Source organism: Ptychodera flava, assembly GCF_041260155.1.
Source record: "Ptychodera flava strain L36383 chromosome 23 unlocalized genomic scaffold, AS_Pfla_20210202 Scaffold_24__1_contigs__length_23054250_pilon, whole genome shotgun sequence".
In the NCBI taxonomy this organism is placed as follows: Eukaryota; Metazoa; Hemichordata; class Enteropneusta; family Ptychoderidae; genus Ptychodera; species Ptychodera flava.
The window spans coordinates 5727692-5747992 of record NW_027248278.1 but is presented as its reverse complement, the minus strand read 5'-3'; the positions used below and the strand labels follow the sequence as shown (position 1 = coordinate 5747992).

The 20301-nt window shown below is 38.3% G+C and overlaps 1 protein-coding gene and 1 long non-coding RNA gene across 2 annotated transcripts; both read right to left on the bottom strand.

The window, feature by feature from the left end:
• Nucleotides 1-1370: 1370 nt before the first annotated feature.
• LOC139124525 (uncharacterized) lies at nt 1371-7638 on the bottom strand. The gene is made up of 2 exons (XR_011549941.1): nt 7307-7638; nt 1371-5715 (listed from the first exon to the last, which is right to left on the bottom strand). It is a non-coding gene; the product is annotated as an uncharacterized lncRNA (long non-coding RNA).
• A 9431-nt stretch (nt 7639-17069) lies between these two features.
• On the bottom strand, nt 17070-18944 carry LOC139125111 (tripartite motif-containing protein 2-like). Its single transcript, XM_070691224.1, has one exon. It carries the CDS (start codon nt 18942-18944, stop codon nt 17070-17072), a length of 1875 nt encoding a protein of 624 aa, XP_070547325.1.
• Between the last annotated feature and the right edge of the window lie 1357 nt (nt 18945-20301).

Here is a 20301-nt window from a genome sequence, read left to right as displayed (position 1 = left end):
TTGTTTGCAACATGTTAGTGTCGCTCGAAAGTCATGTGCAAGTATGTACGGTGGCATGCTTGACTTGCAGGATACAGATGGCGAGAACGAGGACTTTGATCATTACATTCTGTAGAGAGATGACTAAATGTTTCAGATACTCGTGCAGTCGGTGTACAGTGGCTCGTTATCAGTTTTTCCAGCAGCTGTCAGACATCCCTGTACAGCAACATCACCGAGTTGAGTGGTGGCAAAATGTGCAAAACACTTACCGAGAAATATTGCGACGTCTTCAACATCATTAAATTTGGTGCTATAAATGGCAAAATGTGCAAAATGCTTACCAAAATACAATCGCCAAGTCTTCATTTGTTAAGCTTCAGCCGCTTTTCTGCGCTTATGCTGGAACACACGTCCCAAAACGAGTCAAAATTGAAGTGGAAAAACATGAAGCAGTGACATCCGGATGGTCACCTCCAGTCATCTATCGTGCGGGCATTTCCCATTGTTACGTTCAGGATGTAAACACGTAGGGAAGTTTCAAGGAGGGGACTCTCCCAGCATTGACAGTTAACTGTAGCGATTGTCAGTGACAAGCAAATTTATTTGTATCAACGAATACAGTATGCAGATAAGAACCTCTCCCTTCAAAGTTTCGTTTTTACACTTGTGACCTTTTACTCCTATCACTGACACGCACTATCAGTGCGTTGTTTGTAGAAGTCACGTTGCACCGCCTTTGCTCCTTTTCTCCTGACATTTTGGACAGTAAGGTCACTTCAATTGACCATTTTTCCGTGTTATCACGCTGTCAGAACTACAAATTACTAGGCCGTAGAATGTTGCTGTGTGTAAATTACACAAGATTCCAAAGGGTACTTCAGGCGAGTTAGACGTTTGCTCTACAATTCAATGATAGCAAAGTAGTCTTTGACCTAATATATCAGTCTCCAGATAGTTTGAATTCTTCCCATATGTATGTATGTATGTATGTATGTATGTATGTATGTATGTATGTATGTATGTATGTATGTATGTATGTATGTATGTATGTATGTATGTATGTATGTATGTATGTAAATTACACAAGATGCCAAAGCAAGTCTGTTCATAGTCCTTTTGCCATATGAGTATTGTTTGTGATGCCGCAAACGGTACTTCTGGCGAGTTAGACGTTTGTTGTGTACAATTCAATGATAGCAAAGTGGTCTTCGACCTAATATACCAGTCTCCAGATAGTTTGAAGACGCGTCGTATGTACGACATACTGAAGGGACCGAATCACAAACAGAGCACAATTTTTGACCATGGTGAATAGTTTAATATCAGTATTGTACAACCCGCAGTGGTCTTTATGATGTGTTTTACATAATTTATGCAACAAAATCGAATATATTGAAATTTAGCACGCTGTCTTTATTTCGATATGCGATTTCATATGTAATGTACAGATCAAACGGTTCAATCTTCATTCAAATATCCGTAAATGAAAGCTAAACATTAAGTCAATTCTTAACGCCTAAAAATCAACAGGTATGATTTATAAGCCTTAATTACTTCAAAGTAAATGTTAAATTAAATCAAAATTATATCTCTTAGATATGTCTGAATAATTACATACTCTGTATAAAATCGACCGTTATTTACTTGGTGACTTGAAGTTGGCATTGGCATCCAAAATGTTATTAGATAAGTCTGCAATATTACAGCAAACTGTGTTCTATAAAGATTGTACATGATCAGCGTATCTAGCGACATATACACAAACGCAATGTACTCGTACACTTGTACGCGTGCGCGCGCACTCCTAACCACCGCACTCATACAATTACAATATTATGCAAAATTATTTTCGAAATACCAAGGTCAACTTGACAACACAGTCTCTTCTTGTGTAAAGACAAATTAGTTTAAATAAGGACAGTAATTCAGTTTGAAGAAGTAAATATTGATGTATACCATGGTTTGCAGAGAGAAGGTAAAACTACATATGGAATACCAAAAATACTATCTGCCAAAAAAGCCATTGTCCCTTCAAATATTTTTAAACTCAAGATATAATTTCTTGTAAATTTAGAAGGGACATAGCCAGACGTCGGGCAGACGACACTTTGGATACCTGAAAAGAGAGAAAAATACATGGACGATAGCAATATGGACGTTCCTGTTTCCGACTGTAAATGTACGCGTATATATAATATTATTACTTTGAAATAAAGCTGACAAAATTTTTTTGCCGCTAGAATGTATCTCACTCAGTAAAATATTGTGAACGAAATCAGAGGAGATGTTTCTAAAGAACCGATGCAATATAATGTAGACGTTTTGACACTCAATCTTAGTTCTGTGTTGTCAAAATCACAGGGCTTGCACTTTCTTTGTGCCATCAATTCGCACTGTGTCTGCGCTGTGTGAAATATCTGAATACATCTTACAGTTATGCAATTACGATAATAGACTTTCTGCACCCTTGCCTACATTGTGATTATAAAAAAGAGAAATAGTAAGAAAGTTAGATCTTTTATTCTGAGGCAAGATTACACTTGTTTTATAATATTCAATAACTATTACTGGGTGCCAGGTTAAACGAAAGAAACATTATTGATTTCAAAATTTCTTTCTATGGTCTAGAATTCTTTGGTGCACCCAATCATCTTAGGCCAATTCAAATCCAACGATTGCTGTTCCCAAATGAATTTGATTTCTGTTTAATGGCGCTAGACTCAAGCAATTCTTTGCTTATTTCCCGTACTGATGTGACATGTTCATGAATAAAAACAAGAATATAGTTTGAGAACTTCCCAAATACAGCAAATTACAATTTTACTATATACAGTAAATTTTCCATCAAAATGAGGCTATGACAATTTCTATACCTCAAACTAGGCTGTTGCTGAATGACAAGCCGTATGGCGACCGATGTGAAACAGAGCCCCCGTTAAAACCCAATTTTCCGCCTATATCTATCACCAAATTAAATCTTTAAATAGTTTTAAGTTTACACCCACAATTTTGATTATTCGTGCTCTGAACGTACAAATTCGTGTATTTGAACGTATTTAGTCCATAAAGTTAAGCAACGATTATTAGCGCAGCCTGTTTAGCTTCTTTTGGTAAAAAAATCTATATCTGGTAAGTATACATTACATGAAGATATTTACTATATTTAGTTAGTTCCCGAACTGAATATAGGGCCCCGAAATATGACTTAGTATGTTACACTGAGTTTCCTTACAAAGTTTAATGCGACCCGGGGACAGCGATTCAGAATTTAGAATAGTCCAGTACTTTCATTCGTGTTTGAATACCTCAACTCATTTGTGTGAGAATCTAAGATTAATTTTTCCCGTCGATATAATACTTGGTAATTCGGCCATTTTGAATGTCAAATATCGTTAAACTTTAGGTCATTTATTTTTGAAGTTGAGGTCCAAAACTTTGCAAGGTAACCCTTGAGTTACATTCTTGATTCTAAGAGAAAAGTTTGAGCTTCATTGAAGTAAGTACGAACAAAAGTTAAAAACTTCAAGTTTCGACAATCGTACTATCTTAAATTATAATATACCTGTGTAATAAGAGACAGGTATTTTTTCATAGAATTTAAAATTCAGTGGAAATCATGTTTGACCAGGTACGATTCCAGCAACAACACTCATACAACTATTGATGTATCCGATAATACATCTTAATACTTAACCGTAAACAAATAATCCCTTGTTTGTGGTGGTGACGATGAGTTCGTCATAGTCCGGGTCATGAGTTATCGCCATGGGCCCAACAAGATCGATGTCACTAATACAACAAACAAACTTCCCCTCGCGGTCAAATTTCTGGATCCTGTCGTTATCAGTGTCACACACATACACGTTGTCTTGCTTGTCAACAGCCAGCCCCTCAGGGTACCTGAACTGGCCTGACTGCTTTCCTTCGCCGCCAAACCAGTACAGCAAAGTACCGTTCGGGCCTTTCTTCGGATCGAAGACGTTGACGCGATGGCTGCCTTTGTCACAGACTAAAACCTGCCTCTTCCTGTTGATGCACACCCCGAACGGTTGGACAAGGTGAAGTTCATCTGGCATCTCCTGGCCTAGGAAGCCCCTCGGCTTCTCTTCTCCTTTCTCGAACATCGCAACAAGCCCGTCACCTTCCTTGTCTTTGCAAGCTACGAATATTGTACCCGAGTACTCATCTATCGCGATCCCAAGTGGGCCGTCCAGGTACGTCCCGCCGAACCACCTCTTCAATTTATCTGGTTACAAACGAATGTTTGGCCATCGCGCATATCCGTGCAATGGAACTCGTTTTCTTTAGACACTGCAATGCACTGCGGGAAGATCACATGCTTCCGTGACATCATCATCAGTGTTGGTTTACGTTTTTCCGGTTTTAACTTAGCAGTGTTATCTTTCTTATAGCTCATTCGCTGTATCCTTTTATTACCTGAATCGACTACAATTAATTTACCCTTTTTAACTAGGGTGACGCATTGGGCAAGCTGGAATTCTCCAATATTCCCGCCATCTTTTCCGATTCGCTCGATGTACCTCCACTCGGGCTTCACATTGAACGTTAGAGGTGAGCCTCGTATGTTCTTGCCGCTCAGCGCTATAAACAATCTGTGATAACCTTCCTCCGTACATCTGAATTTCATATTGATGCTATCTTCATTGATGTCCATAATTTGCACCGTTTCTTTGGCGTTTGTTGATGACATCACTTCGGAACTGATGTTCAAATTAACAAAAGTCCGCTTGATGGAAGACTCAATGTCCTTAATGGGCACGTCAACGTACACGAACTCACCGCACCTGACATTCGACAAGAAATTCATGATGGACAGACTTTTGGCGCGAACGCCCACGTCCTGTACGGACCCAAAATTAAACCCCGACGAGAAGCCGCGCTCGAATTTCATCACAGAACCGAAATCACTGTGCTGCGGGATATCTACCTCGTCCACGTGGAGATTGTCACAATGAAGCTCGCCATTTTGACAGCGTTTTCAGATCGCAGAAGTTCCAGCGCTCGATTAGCTTGCCGGGAAAGATTTTTTTCTTCTTCCCGGAGGACTGCAATCTGTTCTTCCACGACGGCCTTGCTTTTAATGTGGCATTCCTTAATTTTGCTTATGCTGATTTCCTTTTCTACCTTTATGTTAGCGATGACACTGTTGGTCTGTTCTTCAACGGCTCTATACTGCTCCTGGTACCAGTTTTCGATTTCGGTCAGAGCCCGCTCTCGGTACTTCTTGCGTTCGATGTAGGACTTCGTCTCATCGTCCAGCCTCTTGCAGATATGCCTCATGGAGTCTTTCATCTGCGTCAGGCTGATGCACTGGTGCTCAGAAGTGCTGTGCGCATCCACCTTGCACTTGACGCAGACTGCAACGCGACACGAATAGCAGAAGAATTCGGGTGGCCTGTTCCTATGCACCGAGCAGTGCGACGCTTGTAGTTTGTTGACTTCGGACCGAGGCGAGTACACTTGATTTGTTTTATTTGTTTTAGTTTCGACGCGGTGGTCATTGGTCTCCATATTCAACAAGTGATAGTGAGCACAGGAATGACAAAGCGTGACGTCACAGTCATGGCAGAATTTGCTTGCTTTTGATCGCTTGCAATTTTGGCACTGCGACTCCTCTCGAGCTGTAGTTTGATCATAGCCGCCAGTCGCCATGAGCTTTGCTCAAAATCTTCAGTTTCCAGTATATTGGACGGATTAGTTGCTATGCCTCACCTGTCAAAACGGAACCGAAAATAAATCTTATAACTGATTTGCAAACGCTATCATCACAAGTATGCCATCAGCCGACACTATAATTTGACTCAATATTCCTACGTAACTTACAAGAAATCTAAAAAATCTCTGCCCTTCATTATATTTAAGACAGTAAATCATGTCGGCTACATTCCATTTGTTTGAGAAATGAGACATTTAAAACAATATCAAAATTTTCGCAAGACGTTTTTCATTGATGGAAAGGAATCAGTCATATTTCGTTTTAGACAATCCATTATCGTTTTCGATCAAAATTTTGCAGCAACGGGACCGTGAACTCGCCAGTGTTCGAGTCAGAGAGAGAGAGAGAGAGAGAGAGAGAGAGAGAGAGAGAGAGAGAGAGAGAGAGAGAGAGAGAGAGAGAGAGAGAGAGAGAGGGGGGGGGATTGATAGTGTGCATTGAAAGTCGACGACCCTACTTCCTGTCGTATAATTCACACAGAGTCAGGGTTCACTAGGACAACTATTATAAGCTCTGTCAAACATTCGCTACTAACCTTCTTCCATTGTCCGAAGTTGTTTAATTTATTGGACAATAAATACAGTGTAATATCAAGTTGCTCTGCGTTTGGTAGAGAAAAACAGGAACCGTTTATCCAAAGGGGGAAGTTATCGATCACATATTATTAAGCTCGTTCAGTAAATCACAATCGACGAACAAGAGGTAGTGCAGATGAACACAATGAAATCTCTGTTATGTGATACATTTTTGCAGCTTACCCGTTTCCTTTGTTAATATGCTCTCATGTCAAAGGTCAAAAAGTATATGGGAGTATGACGATATTTGGGTCAAGACTTAAGCACGCATTATTCGGTAATACGGAAGTGTGTGCTCAAACTTGCGTGAGTCAATAGGCGCTTGACAACTCGACCGAAACAAACGTTGAATAGCTTGAAGTTTTGACTTCCCCTTGTCACACAAATATCAAATCGATCTTTTTCGGGTAAAACAAAAATGCGGCTGCAGAATTTTGTAACTATCAATTCATGTACCGACATGAAGCAGAAACAACATAATGGCCCACAATGGATCACTGTCTTGTGTGGGCTGAGTCAATATTAAGATGCGCGTGAAATGTTGAACGGATTGATAGAAGAACTGCCACCTTACCCGTCTCGGCGGCGCTGCCGTTTTTAAAAATAGGAGACAGGACCTGGTATGAATTGAAAATCTCGTGATACCTGAGCAGATGCCATGGAAATCGGAAACCCACACACACCGCCAGGTAAACAATTTCACCGTGGCGATAAATGTGGCACATTGAATAGATCACACGTAATCCTAGCCTGCTAGCAATCACTGCTGATCTTACAAAATATCTGTATTGCAGAATAGGGAACTCCTACGATCAACAGCCGCAGCCCAGAAAAGGAACTAAAACCGCGGAATTAAATCATTCATAGACTGACAAAATTAAGTGTTTGCTCTGCGATTACCGAGATACGGGACTAGTCTACTATTAATGGAGATATGAGCGTTTCTAAGGATTAATTGGATTTTCATGATTAGAAATCTTAATAGCTTTACCGACAAATAAAAATGACTTACCTTAAACCAAGGCGCAGTAAAAATGCTGTCACGTGACCGATTTCACCAACTTCTGCTTTTCGCGCCCAAAGTGGCCGCTTCAGTCAATATGTATAAAGTAATACTCCCGTGTCCCATGGCAAATAATTCTACGGTCTTGTGAGTGTAGTTCATTCAAGGGATAGCACCTATCTCGGTCAATGTCAATCTCAGGGCAAACAAAATATCTGCAGAATCTCTCTATTGTTTCTCGAACGAAACATAATGTCCTATTTCTTCACAGATGTACCACAGCAATTGTGAAGAGAGATGTCGACTCGGCATACACCAGAAGTAAAATGGAGCCTTCCGTTAAAGAAATTTTTTAGTTCCTGCATAGCATCAACTTTGACATCGTTGTGAGTGTCAACGCATAAATCACCAAACGAGTGTTTTCTTCACACGACAAACTGTTTCGTAAGGAAGCCTGGAATAACCAGTAAGGTATCAGTCACTTTAGAGGGCTTGTCCTTAGGTTTACAGAGTGACCTTTGAACTCGTTTCGTCTCATAATTCTCAGTGTTGCATGACTTTCGCACAATGTAATAGGTTGCATAACACGACCCAGTCGTCTGTCACTGAGGTATGTCAGAAATCTATTGTATCCAGATGTAATATGGCAGCTTGTGGTGAGTGCCTGCTTATTGAGTTAAAGTCAACAGGACGCAAGCGCTCATGAACGGTGATGCTTTTGAGGTTGGAACGAGTAATTAACGACTCTAGCATTAACGGCAAGCACTGTCGGAGCAAAAGAGGTAATGAAATCTTTAAATTGATTAAACAATTTTAAGAAATGCGCACCTTGAAAAATATTTCGAGGAGAACTAATAAACAGGAATTAAACGTCTACCTGCGCTGTTTTATTGTGTTAGTTGGTTTGTCTGTTTTTCTGTGTATACTTCTCTTTTATTGGGAATCTATGGACTATTGACTGTTTTTCGTCACGCAGCTTGTCTTGTTGGATTTTAAATGTATCTGTTCTCTGTATGTTTTTCTGCCTGACTCTCTATCTGTTTGTTTGTCTATGGCCCTGTCTGTCTCTTTGTTGGCTGCTTTTTTCGTCCCTTCCCTCATCTCCTCTATCCCATTCCCTTCCCCCCTTCCTAGAAAACACTAATTGGATTGTAAGACTCACGAGAAGTTCATTGTACCATTAGCATGAACGTTCAACACAATGCCAAACATAATGGGCCGAAAATCACGGCATACCTCGGACATATACACCGACATTAAATCTCATAGAGTATATATATTTTTCATCGGCTCGTTTCGTGACTGTAGAAAATTTATTTTTTACGCAGGGATGGCGGCCATTTTGAATGTCAAGTATCGGGAAATATTGGGTTTTTCGTTCCCACACTATCAATCTTTGTATGGTGACACCATATTGAGATGCAGTGTGGCAAATGCAAAGCGGTCCGTTCAGCGCTAGGTGGCCATAGATATTTGAATGCAATAATTCTGCAAGACACATTCGAAATGCTGGCAAGGACGTGATAATTCAAATATATTGTTTAATTTGTCAGTTCTGAGTTCCTTATTCACATACCAAAAGTTGCATGTTGTTGTGGAGGAGAAGTAAACAAAACGAACGAGAGTCTACGTTAATTGTGATTCGGTGTATTTTATTCACCGTGTGCGAAGACGAATATCCTTGTCGTTCTGGTAAGTATTGCTACTTGAACATGAAGCTCGTGGCACTGAAGTGTGGCAGAAAACATTCATCGGTTCTTTAAGTATTACAGTGATGCACTATAACTTCACCGCAAGATAGATATTGATCATCAAATATTATTCTTATGTATACGGCTAGTTTTCAATCGGGTTCGAACCCACAACATACGGCATCAGTCGCCTAGTGGAGAGGCCACAGAGAGAACCGCTCGGCTAAATCCCCACTCTCAAATAAGAGTGGTTCAATAGCCGGCTAAGTTGTTACATTTTCCTGACGGAGACCGCTCCACACGTTGTAGAGTGCGTGAATGTCTGGTAAACTAAATATGTACTTATTGATTTTTTTTGCCCGTGCTAAGTTAAGACAGTAGGCGGTGAATCTAACTACCGTATCGTTGATCGTATCACCCCGGGTTTGTTCAGGACTTCACAAGAGCAGAAGACAGAGTTGCTTCAAGTTTTGAATGTGCGCCCTCTGCCGTTAAACACAGCTCCAGAAATCACAGGAGCTAAAACTTTACCCATTTCGGGTACGGATTTGCATTATCGGATACAGCATTTTTACATTCTGTTGGACATTCTATTCTAAGAAGCGGTAAAGGGACCATGCGTTCTCTTAGTGTAAATAGAAGGAGTATAAAGTAAATTCAACCCTGCTCTGTTTTCAAGAGATAATTAGGAAATTATACTAGTATATTTAGTAGGAAGAAATAATTTCATATTCAGACAAAAAATAGGTATTTAAAAATATTTTTATCACACTGAAATGCATATTATTTAATTATGATGGAATTCAAACGAAAAGGAATATTAATCAAATGAAATTAACTGACACGCTTTCCACGTTACTATAATTATCTAATATTCGGAACAACATTTGGCATATCATTCAACAAAATTCTGTGATAGTGACATTTTACTTTTGGGCGTTAAAAGGGAATTTTGAAACAGTAAGCTTACTAGAAAATAAAATAGTTAATCGGATGCTAAGGTAGAGAAGTTTATTATAGTCAAGACCGAAAAGGTGACGAAACTAGCCCAAGATCGAGCATTATCACGAATTGACATAATCCTTGCTGTATTTCAGTCGCTATTTGTTGTAAGGATTAGCCCAGTATTCTTAACGAAAACCAAATCGTCTTTCGAAGACAAACTTTTGACACAAATTATGAAACCATATTTGTATTTCTTGCAGTACTATACGGACCGTACTGTAAATCAATCATATGATGTAAGCATCACATATATTGAAAAAAACTTGTAGTTTTCTATATAAATATTTGTCCTTAAGACAAAACATTCCTCAAAGGTACGGAATTAGATCGACATCTCTCGTCCTTTGCATTTCCACTACGCAGTTCCAATAATCGGTATCATTTAAGAAGTCCGACCTTGGCCAATGTCAATCTAATGGCAAAGAGAATATCCGCTCTATTGCTTCTGTGACTGAACATAATGTCTTATTAGTGAAGAGAGTTGTTGACTAGGCTCATACCGGAAGTAAAATGGAGCCTTCCGTCGAAAAGAATATTTTTAGTTCCTGCAGAGCATCAACTTTGACATTGCCGTGAATGTCAACACATAAATCACCAAACGAGTGTTTTCTTCACAGGAAAAAATTTGTCGTAAGGAAACTTCTCAAAATATTTCATGCCTGGAATAACCATTAAGTTATCAGTCGCTTTAGTGGGCTTGTCCTTACTATGCGACCTTTGAACTCGTGACATTGTTTCGTAGTTCTGTTACACTAATACAGTAACAGGTACGATGGCTCTACACGACGCAGCCGCCGCCGATGAGGTATGTCAACATTTTACTGTCTACATGTATAACGTGCCAGTTTGAGTGATTGTCACCTTATTGAGTTAAGGGCAACCCGACGCATGTGCTCATGAACGATTGCTTTTTTGGATGGAGCGAGAGAGCCATTGTGTCTATAACGTTAAATGGCAAGCGATTGGAGCAAATGAGGTATGGAACATCTCAAAATCATTGAAGTGTTTTGAAAAAATGCGCATTTTTAAAAGCACTTCGCAGAGAACGCCAGCAATTGTACGTCTATCCACTTGCACCGTTGTTAATTATCTTATTGTGTTTGTCTAATGTTCAGTGTATCTCTTTTTATCGGGAATCAGTGGATTGTTGAGGGTTTTTCGTCTCTCAGTCTTTGATTTTCACCTTCTCTCTTTCCTCTCACGCCTTCCCTCCCCTACCTCCTTCAAAAACTTGTTGGGTCGTAAGGCTCACGTCGAGAAGTGTCCCTATTGGCACGAAAGTTCAACAGAGTGCAAAAGCCTATATTCACAGCTTTTCTTCGTCGCAAGTGTGGTCAATTCCAGCTCCGTGATGAAAAAGTTTCAGGTCACGCAACTTATTTAAGGAAACTTGTCACAATCATGAGAGAGTGATGTCGTTGAGAGAATGGAACAGCACCTACTGATTTCCGTTAAAGGTAGAATGTGCCTAAGGGAGAGATGTACTTTAAAACTCTTGCTAAACCGTTTTGGTCTACCAGTTGTTGGGTTCATTTTCAATCTCATGGATTATATACATTTTCTTGGGCTCATTACTTGTGAATATGAAAACATAATTTTTGCCCTCAGAGTTAACACAGGGATTGCGGCCATTTTAAATTTCGGGAAAGATCGAGTAATTCATTTCCATATCAATATTTGCACAGTGATTATCCTTAATTATGCATTTGAAAGAGTGAAAGGGGATTTTCAGAAGTTCTCCAGGAGAGAGTTTGATCTTGCACGTTTAAGTCTTTCAATTTTGTGGCGTTTACTACCTTGACCTGGACTTTGGTTTGGAAAGTATATTTTGCCTTGTGTTGCAACAATTTAGTTAATATCTCGACGGAGTCTCTACATTGCTATGTCAGAACAGTCTCACTGAATTCAGATTCATTGTGGTAAATAAAACGGAGGTCATAGTTCAGCGCTAAGTGGTCATAAATATTGGAATGTAAATATTTTGTAGACCTACTTGCAATTCTGGCCAGGTGTGTTAAAGAACGTTACTTTTTAACGTACAAGGGTTTGCCAGTTGTTCTCGAATAGAATCAGATAAAACGCACAATCAGCGAAGGAGAGCATACCTGTTGCTAGTAGCAAGTATTGTTCATTCAACACCAAGTTCACGGCACTTAGTGTATAACGAGGGAAATTCGAGGAAAATTTTACACGTGTCTAAGGTGATGTAAGCATCTTTCGTAAATCAAATACAGAACATTAAATTTAATATATGTTTCTTATGTACAAATCAAAGCTATCGAAATTTTCTCTACCCGTGCCAAATTCTGGACAAACAGGCGGTAAATCAAGAGTTCGTATTGTTGACCGTGGCACACGCTCACAGAACAGAACAGACTTCACGTCCACCGCAAACACGTGCATTACCTTTGAGTATGCGCCCTCTGTCGTTCAAGAAAGTTTTCAAGAAAGTTTCTGAAAACCATGTCGCTAAAAGCTCAATCTGGTGCGGACCTTCCATTTCGTTTGACATGTTTGAGGATACTAATTTGTCCTTCTATTGAACATTTTAATGTCAGAACAGTAAGCAAACCAACGTTACAAGATAGCTTTCCCCCACACAGATTTAGACGTGGTTGGTATGGCTTATTTGGGCCAAATCGGCCATACCCACCACGTCTATTAAAATTCATGAGTTTACTTTTCTTGTTTATGCACGCACTTTATCGATTGGCAATCTGGGGAATGGCTATTACATCAGTTGACAACCGCCGCATGTGGGCAGCGAATTCAGATTACTCTTTGCATGGTGCTAGCTCCATGCTCTTTGTAAGACAGTTGCGATTCCGAATAAAGCAAGAAAATTTGTTGGTTTCACTAATTTTCATACAATTACAACACTAATGTTCACCAAACAAGGAAAATTATGCAGACCTAGCAAAGCCGTTTGAAATGACATTTGAAGCACAGTGAGCATGTAATGACCAAGATATTCCATAATGCTTGTCGTTTAGCATGGAGGTACCAGCTCCGCTCCTGGCTCCATGACTAACCATGGAGGTAGAAGAGAACTTTTTAACCTCCCTAGACTGACCTACGCGTGACCTAATAATAAAGCTACGGAGGCAATTTTCCGGCGATTTCTAAAGTCGTGCCGATAGCATTTTCTTCAGGTTTTTGCTCTTTTGCATGAGAAGTTTTAACCGCCCGCGTCGCTGTGTTGTCCGTTGAGCTACGTCATAGCTACGGTGAAAATATATGACCGAAGTTCGGATTTTTCGACTGCTATACAGAACAATATATTCAACGTTTCAATGTAGATGAATGTTAAGTTCTAATCACGTTCCCTCCACAAAACCGTAGTTCTAATGTATGTCACACAATTTCTGTATCGTTTGCTTCTTGTAGCGTCTGATCTAAATCCACCCCTATGTTAGAACCCACTGAGAAGGAACTCGGCATTGCGTCTCAAACGAAACTTTGTAGTAGTGTAACCACTTTTTGTAGTTTAGAACTATTATAGGCAACATGATGTCTGACCAGTTAATATGCCTAGGGGTAATTACAAATGCTCAGAACAGCCATTTTATCCAATCATATACTCGCTTCGTGAAAGGTGTCAAAACATTGGGCTGATCATTTGTAGATAAACATCGAGAGCAGTACTATTAGTGCATGTATTATAATCCCAAGCAGGCCAGTTTCTGTGTGGTTAAAAGTTGGAATGTAATGGAAAGAAGTTGAAGATTATCCTCTCTCTCTCTCTCTCTCTCTCTCTCTCTCTCTCTCTCTCTCTCTCTCTCTCTCTCTCTCTCTCTGAAAATAAGGTAAAAATAATTCGATATAAGGCGTAGATTGCGCAATGAAAATTAAATTTTAATCACACAAAAATCATTAAAATTACTCAATAATACCGTAAATAAAACCTGAAAGAATATCTTGATACAAGGATATACAAACATGTCTTAGTACAGACATCCTTCAGTGTATAATCATCATATATTTCACATGGCAAAATGCTTGATACACAACAATATGCAGACTCTGTACATTCTTCAAGTACGTTAAGCAGCCACTGCGTATACTAAAAAAACGCACAAGTATGGTGTACACTTGGTATACAAAGATTTGCATTACGTATACTCTTGTTCTGCATAGTTATACGGTACGTATCTCAAGGTAGTGATAGGTTGCATAAACAAAGATAGAGTGTACCATTAATTCAGTGTTCCATATACGTCAAAATAGGTAGATATACTGAACATGTATCAAGCATTTTACCCAGTGTTTGTTACACGTGTTAAAAAAATCTAACATGAATTTACGTTATCGCGTTATTTACTATTGTCATCAACAGAACATCGTCATGATGCAAAACATGATTAGCAAATGTTAACGTTGATTTGAATGTCAAAGAAAAGCATTTCTTATACGAAACACAGAAAGAATTGAAGAAAAATGGACTAACATTAAGCATTTTACAAGTCGAATAATCCCGGGGGTTCTAGGTACTGCGGACTGCCTGACAAAACCCCATTGTTGTCGTTATACCTATTTGGCCATGTGCTCTTCAAGTCCATTTTCAGGTGCACAAATACAACATTTTTTCTAAGTGGGACTTGTTAATATCTTGCTAAACATCTTAATGTTTCTTGAAGTATTATATAAGTACCATTCTTTATACCTGTTAGCATACGAAACATCCAATGCCGTAAATAATTGGAACAGCTTAAACCAAGTTGAGCCCAGAATTAAAATATTTTGTGTGAAGTGTCCAGGCTAGATGTATCCCATAAAACTCTGTCATATAGAGTCTTAATGACTGGGCAAGGGAATGCGATCAAATCTGATCGATAATTTGTGAGATAGAGCCAACATGTCGTGTTTACTCTTTGAGAGCGTCGGCTAAAATCTGAACGTTCGCAAACATTAGATTTTTGACCGTTCCACTCCAAACAGTCGCTTTGTTATGACTTTATAATTTTCCACGCCTACTTTTGAGAAGAAATATTGTCCGTTTGTATAGAACATATTCTGAAAATGTCACCTAAAGAATCTACTGGCAAAGGTGTCAATAAAGTGAACGTTCAGGTTAAGAACGACCGCTTTGAGCATTTCCCCACGTTTAATGACAGTTAAAAAGAGTATGAATAATACATAACAAATAAAACTCATTTGTGTTATAAACTGCTTAAAAAATTGCTTGTCTAATGGAATATGTGTCACTTATATAATCAGTTTACAATGCACTGACGTATTGCATACAAGGTTACATTAGTCAGATTCGCCTTCAAAGACAAATTAAGTAATTCTTTTAACTTTGCAAAAAGGTCGATTAGAAAAAAGCATCCAAAAATAAACAAACAAATAAACAAACACACACTTAGCAACATCCCGACTCTGAAAACGGGGTCAAAAATTTACAGTGTGAGTTGTTGCAATTAAGAACGAGACTATCTCCTACGGCTCGAGCTTGATAAACATAACCATTAAAAGCTACACTTTTATGTATAACATTAAATTGAAGAATTGTCAATGTTGCTAATATGCGATCATTTTACCAAATCTTGTTATATCATACACAGTAAACTGACAGTCATATGGAACCCAACTCTGATGTAATGATCGTAATACGCTCACACTTTCCAATTAGAAGGTAGTTCGTACCTACAAATTGAAACAGTCACTTGAACCTTTTCTCAAAGTTTCCTTGAGACAACTTTTAGTCATTCTTGTCACAATTAATACAAAATATGGGTCGCCGTGCAAATTTAATTTACCGATATGTGCAATTCAGGTTTTCGTGTTCGTACGGGAAAAAGTAAATTTTGGAGTAAGCACAAAATACGAAGGTGAATTTTTAATTAACAATATCTATTATATATATATATATATATATATATATATATATATATATATATATATATATATATATATATATATATATATATATTCCGTCGTTTGAAATACATTACAATATTATATTACGTGGTTTGTAAAACATTATAATAACACCTCAGAGCTCAATTCAAGAGAAAGGTGATAAAATGCGCAAATCATTGATAAGATATTTTTTTACAAACTGTAATTTTAAAAATTATTGTTGAAAAGAAATGTAAATTGACAGATTCTTTGTTGATTACGTTTGACTATTCCGCATTAAAAATATGAGACAAACACTTTAAATTAGTGACATATGAAATCGGTTGAAAGTAAATGTTATTTGTACAGTTTTCACTTAGGTCAATGCTACCTTTTAAATCAAATTTGGGAATTAATATTGTTGTTATTAAAGTATGTTCAATATAAAGGATTATCTGATGGTGTAGAGCCTACAATAACCGTTATACTATCTTCCTTTCAAACTTACATAAGATCACATACTTGACAAAAACTAAAAAAAGGGTCTGAATAAGATAATTCTGTCCGTTAATCGCAAAGATCAAATTGAGATTACGTAATTACAATAATGAAGTATTGTTATTTCTTGAAATACGCGTTTTTACATCTATTAAAATGTACAAAACTATCAGCTGTGATATATAACTATCTAGTATCACAGTCACAAAACAACATCAAGGTTTTCACCTTCTAACAAATCTGAATATGTCCGTATATGGTAAGGAGCGTGCTGGCCGTTTTATAAATGTAAAGGCTGTTGCATTATAAAAATTCAGGGGCATATCTAATTAGTGTAAACTTATGTCTTCTAAATCGAACAACGTTGGTGATCGAATTCAATATAATGAAAGGACCTTAAACGCTTGATATTACTTCGAAATGTACTAATGGTTACAGTTTTGAAACGATTTTGTGATCCAGTAACCTGAATATGATCAGCTCTTTCGAAAAGAAATAATGATATAAGATTATTAAACGATCGGAATATTAAATGTTATGTCTAGAATATGGTTGAGACATGATGTTATTAAATACCTTATATCTGTTGTGCTTGACTGTATTAAATTAACCATATATGCATAGAATCTGGATATTGATAGGTTTCTTTTGCTCAAGAAATTTCGCAAGATCTTCAGCATATCCCTATTTTCATTGATTTTTATGCTGTACAAGTCCGTGTTTTAGCAAGAGGCTAATTACTCGAAGACATACACCGAATCGGAAGCGGTAACGAAAACTCTGCCGTGATCGTCATCAATTGCAATGCCTCTTGGGGTCTGCAGATTTACACTTTCGTCGTTGAGACAACAAACAAACCTCCCTTTCTCGTCGAATTTCTGAACCCTGTTGTTATCTGTGTCACAAACAAACACATTATTTTCGCTATCCACAGCTATACCTTCGGGACACTTCAATTGCCCTAACTCATTGCCCTCTGACCCAAATGCAAATAAAAATTTACCATCAGCGTTATATACCTGGACGCTGTGTTTACTTGTATCTGACACAATAACGTTTCCCTCGGAAGTTACTCCTATTCCTTGCGGATTTTTGAGTTGCAACTGAACTGGAACATTTTCGTCGAAGGATTCGATAGATTCCTTATATTGACCACCAAGGTCAAATATTTCTACATTGGAATTTACCTTGTTTACAACGTAAACTATCTCTGCATCGTTGTTTATGGCGATGCCAGTTGGACCTTGCAGGATCTTTGATGCTTCAAAGTAACTTAGTACCTTACCCTTGCTGTCACACACGAACACGTCATTTCTCGTAGAGTCTGTCACATAGTATTTATTATCACGTGACACGGCTATAAATCGCGGATCGCATGATTCTGTTGATGGCACGATAATTCGCCGTTTGTCTTTTGGATAAGCCATCTTTTGTATCCCACTAACACCATCAGTTATGATGACTTTTCTTTTCTTATCAACAGCGATCCCCCGAAGTGTTGTGAAAGGTGCCGTCTCCGCGCCTTTTTTGCGATAAATTCCAACAGTTCGAACGTTTTTCCATTCCGGTTTAACAGGGATATTGCAAGGAGACCCCATTATGTCGTCCCGCCCAAGCCTAACACTTATTCTATGCGTACCCTTTTCGCTAAATTTTACAGTCAAAACGATTTCATCATCCTCAATCTTTACTTTATCTAACTCTCTGTCTTTGCTGTTTGGACTCTTTATTGAGGCTTTCAATAGTCTGCGTATTAATAACTTTTCGTCGCGAGTTCTGGATTTCAAATCGATGGAACCATGTAAATAGTCGCCTTGTTTGATAGTCTTAGATTGTTTTATTTTGAACTCTAGACTATCTGCACGTAGAGGAATCATTTTGATCGAGCCGAAATCACCAAAAGATGGAGAATTAAACGGAATAAAGCTAGGCATTGTACCGGCTTCTGGAGGTCTTTCAATACTAGAACCTTCGATATCTTTTGTGTACTGATCAATCATCGGTTTAGATGAGACAATCTGGGCAGGGTTGCCATTTTTTTCAAGATATCTCACTCGTGAGATAACCGTTCCAATTTTATGTATCTTACCCTGAACGTTTTTGAACTCATCTTTATTGCTTTCTTTTTCTCGATCATAACAACTTCTTAGTTCTCTCAAGCAACGACTCTCCTCCTCTTCCAATATGTTGCGTATTTTTTTTGCATGTGAACGGATCTCATCTGCCTCAACCTTGTACCGATTTTCGAATTCCATGTCCGTGTATTCAAATTCTAATTTACTCTCCAAATATTGGTCATGTTTTGCTTCCATTTGATGGATGTTACGAGATACAGCCTTTCGATATCGCTCACTGACATTCTCCAACTTTACACACTTATGTGAGCCATGCTCATCTTCTGAACACTTCTTACAAAGTGGCAGATCGCATATTTCACAGAACATTTCAAGGATGTTTTGCCTATCCCTGCAATTGTTACATTCAACTTCTTTGGGTATCAACAAAAGAGCCTTATCTATACCAACTTCTTTCAAATATTCGTCAGGAGAAACAATTCGGTGTTCTTTATACAGCGATCTACTTTGATGGTCATCAGTGCATTCGCTGCACATATTGCGATGACAATCTATGCAAACAGAATTGACATCCTTTGCTCGGCAAACCTGACAAAAACTTTTCTTTGTATTCTCTTCAGAATCAAATATATCCCTCAACTGATTTAGCAAATAATTTAGTGGAAAGGCTTTAACACCATCAGGCGGCACTTCGTGTTCTTGGTTGCAAAGGGGACAGAGGAATTTTGTGAGATGACGTATGTGTCGACTTAGGCACTTTTCACAAAATGAGTGCAAACAAGGTAAGCACCTCGGATTGTCATATTCACCAAAGCATATACAGCATCTCATTAAATCCGCCTTAATTATTTCCTCTTTGTTAACCCCCTTTCCTGGAATATTATCACGAAGTGCCATGCCTTTTCTTATTTAACAAGAATATTAATATACAGGCAACTGAAATTTCTCTTTGTCTGCGATACAAATGCAGCACCAGTCGGCGAGACGAACTTCTTATTGGCTCTCTACGATGGCTTTTCTCACCTTTGCAAGCGAAGTAGAGAGATCATGCGATGTCAGTTTGACTTGGTATCCATAGCTGCAAAAGGTTAATGTAAATGCAACATTATATAATGCAATTCACAGTAACGTTCGTTGCTTTACCGATTTGAGAGAGAGAGAGAGAGAGAGAGAGAGAGAGAGAGAGAGAGAGAGAGAGAGAGAGAGAGAGAGAGAGAGAGAGAGAGAGAGCAATTTCTCTGTTTTGCAAGACTTATTCCCTTATTTCCGTCTGCGACAGTCTTATACATTGTTCAAAAAGGTACGATAAGTTTTTTTTGTTACTTATTAATTTAACAATGCTGCTATGAAAATATGCATTTTTTACTTACCAAATTAAATAAAAAATGTCTACTCTTTACATTGACCCCCGACAGCGTCAATACCACCATTATAACCACCACTATAGCTTTACCATTTGACTACACGGTCTTCACGAAAATAACTGTAAGGTTAAAATACAAAGACAGAGGAAGTGTGTTATGCTCAGAAGGGTGGGATGTTTTTTGAAGTAGTAAGAAAGTAAGAATCTTCAAAGAATGACATGGTGGACAAACTCATATACCAACTTTAAATTTTTCTTGCTTGCAGTGAGTTTTAATGAGATGTTTCTGTTAAGGTTGATCGAACCACTAAATTTCTTACCAACAATTTTCGTTATTTTTTTTAGTAAACAGTAAAACTTATATGTGAGGATGAGATTACGCCAAAATAAATATGTCCCCAGATTTATTTGACAGCTAGAAGGAATCTGAAACACACCCACTTCATCCCATTCGAATGACAAAAATTATGAATCTCCTGTAAGCGTTGCCCAACCCGATATATTTACTTTCAGTTCCTTTCTTGAAATGCT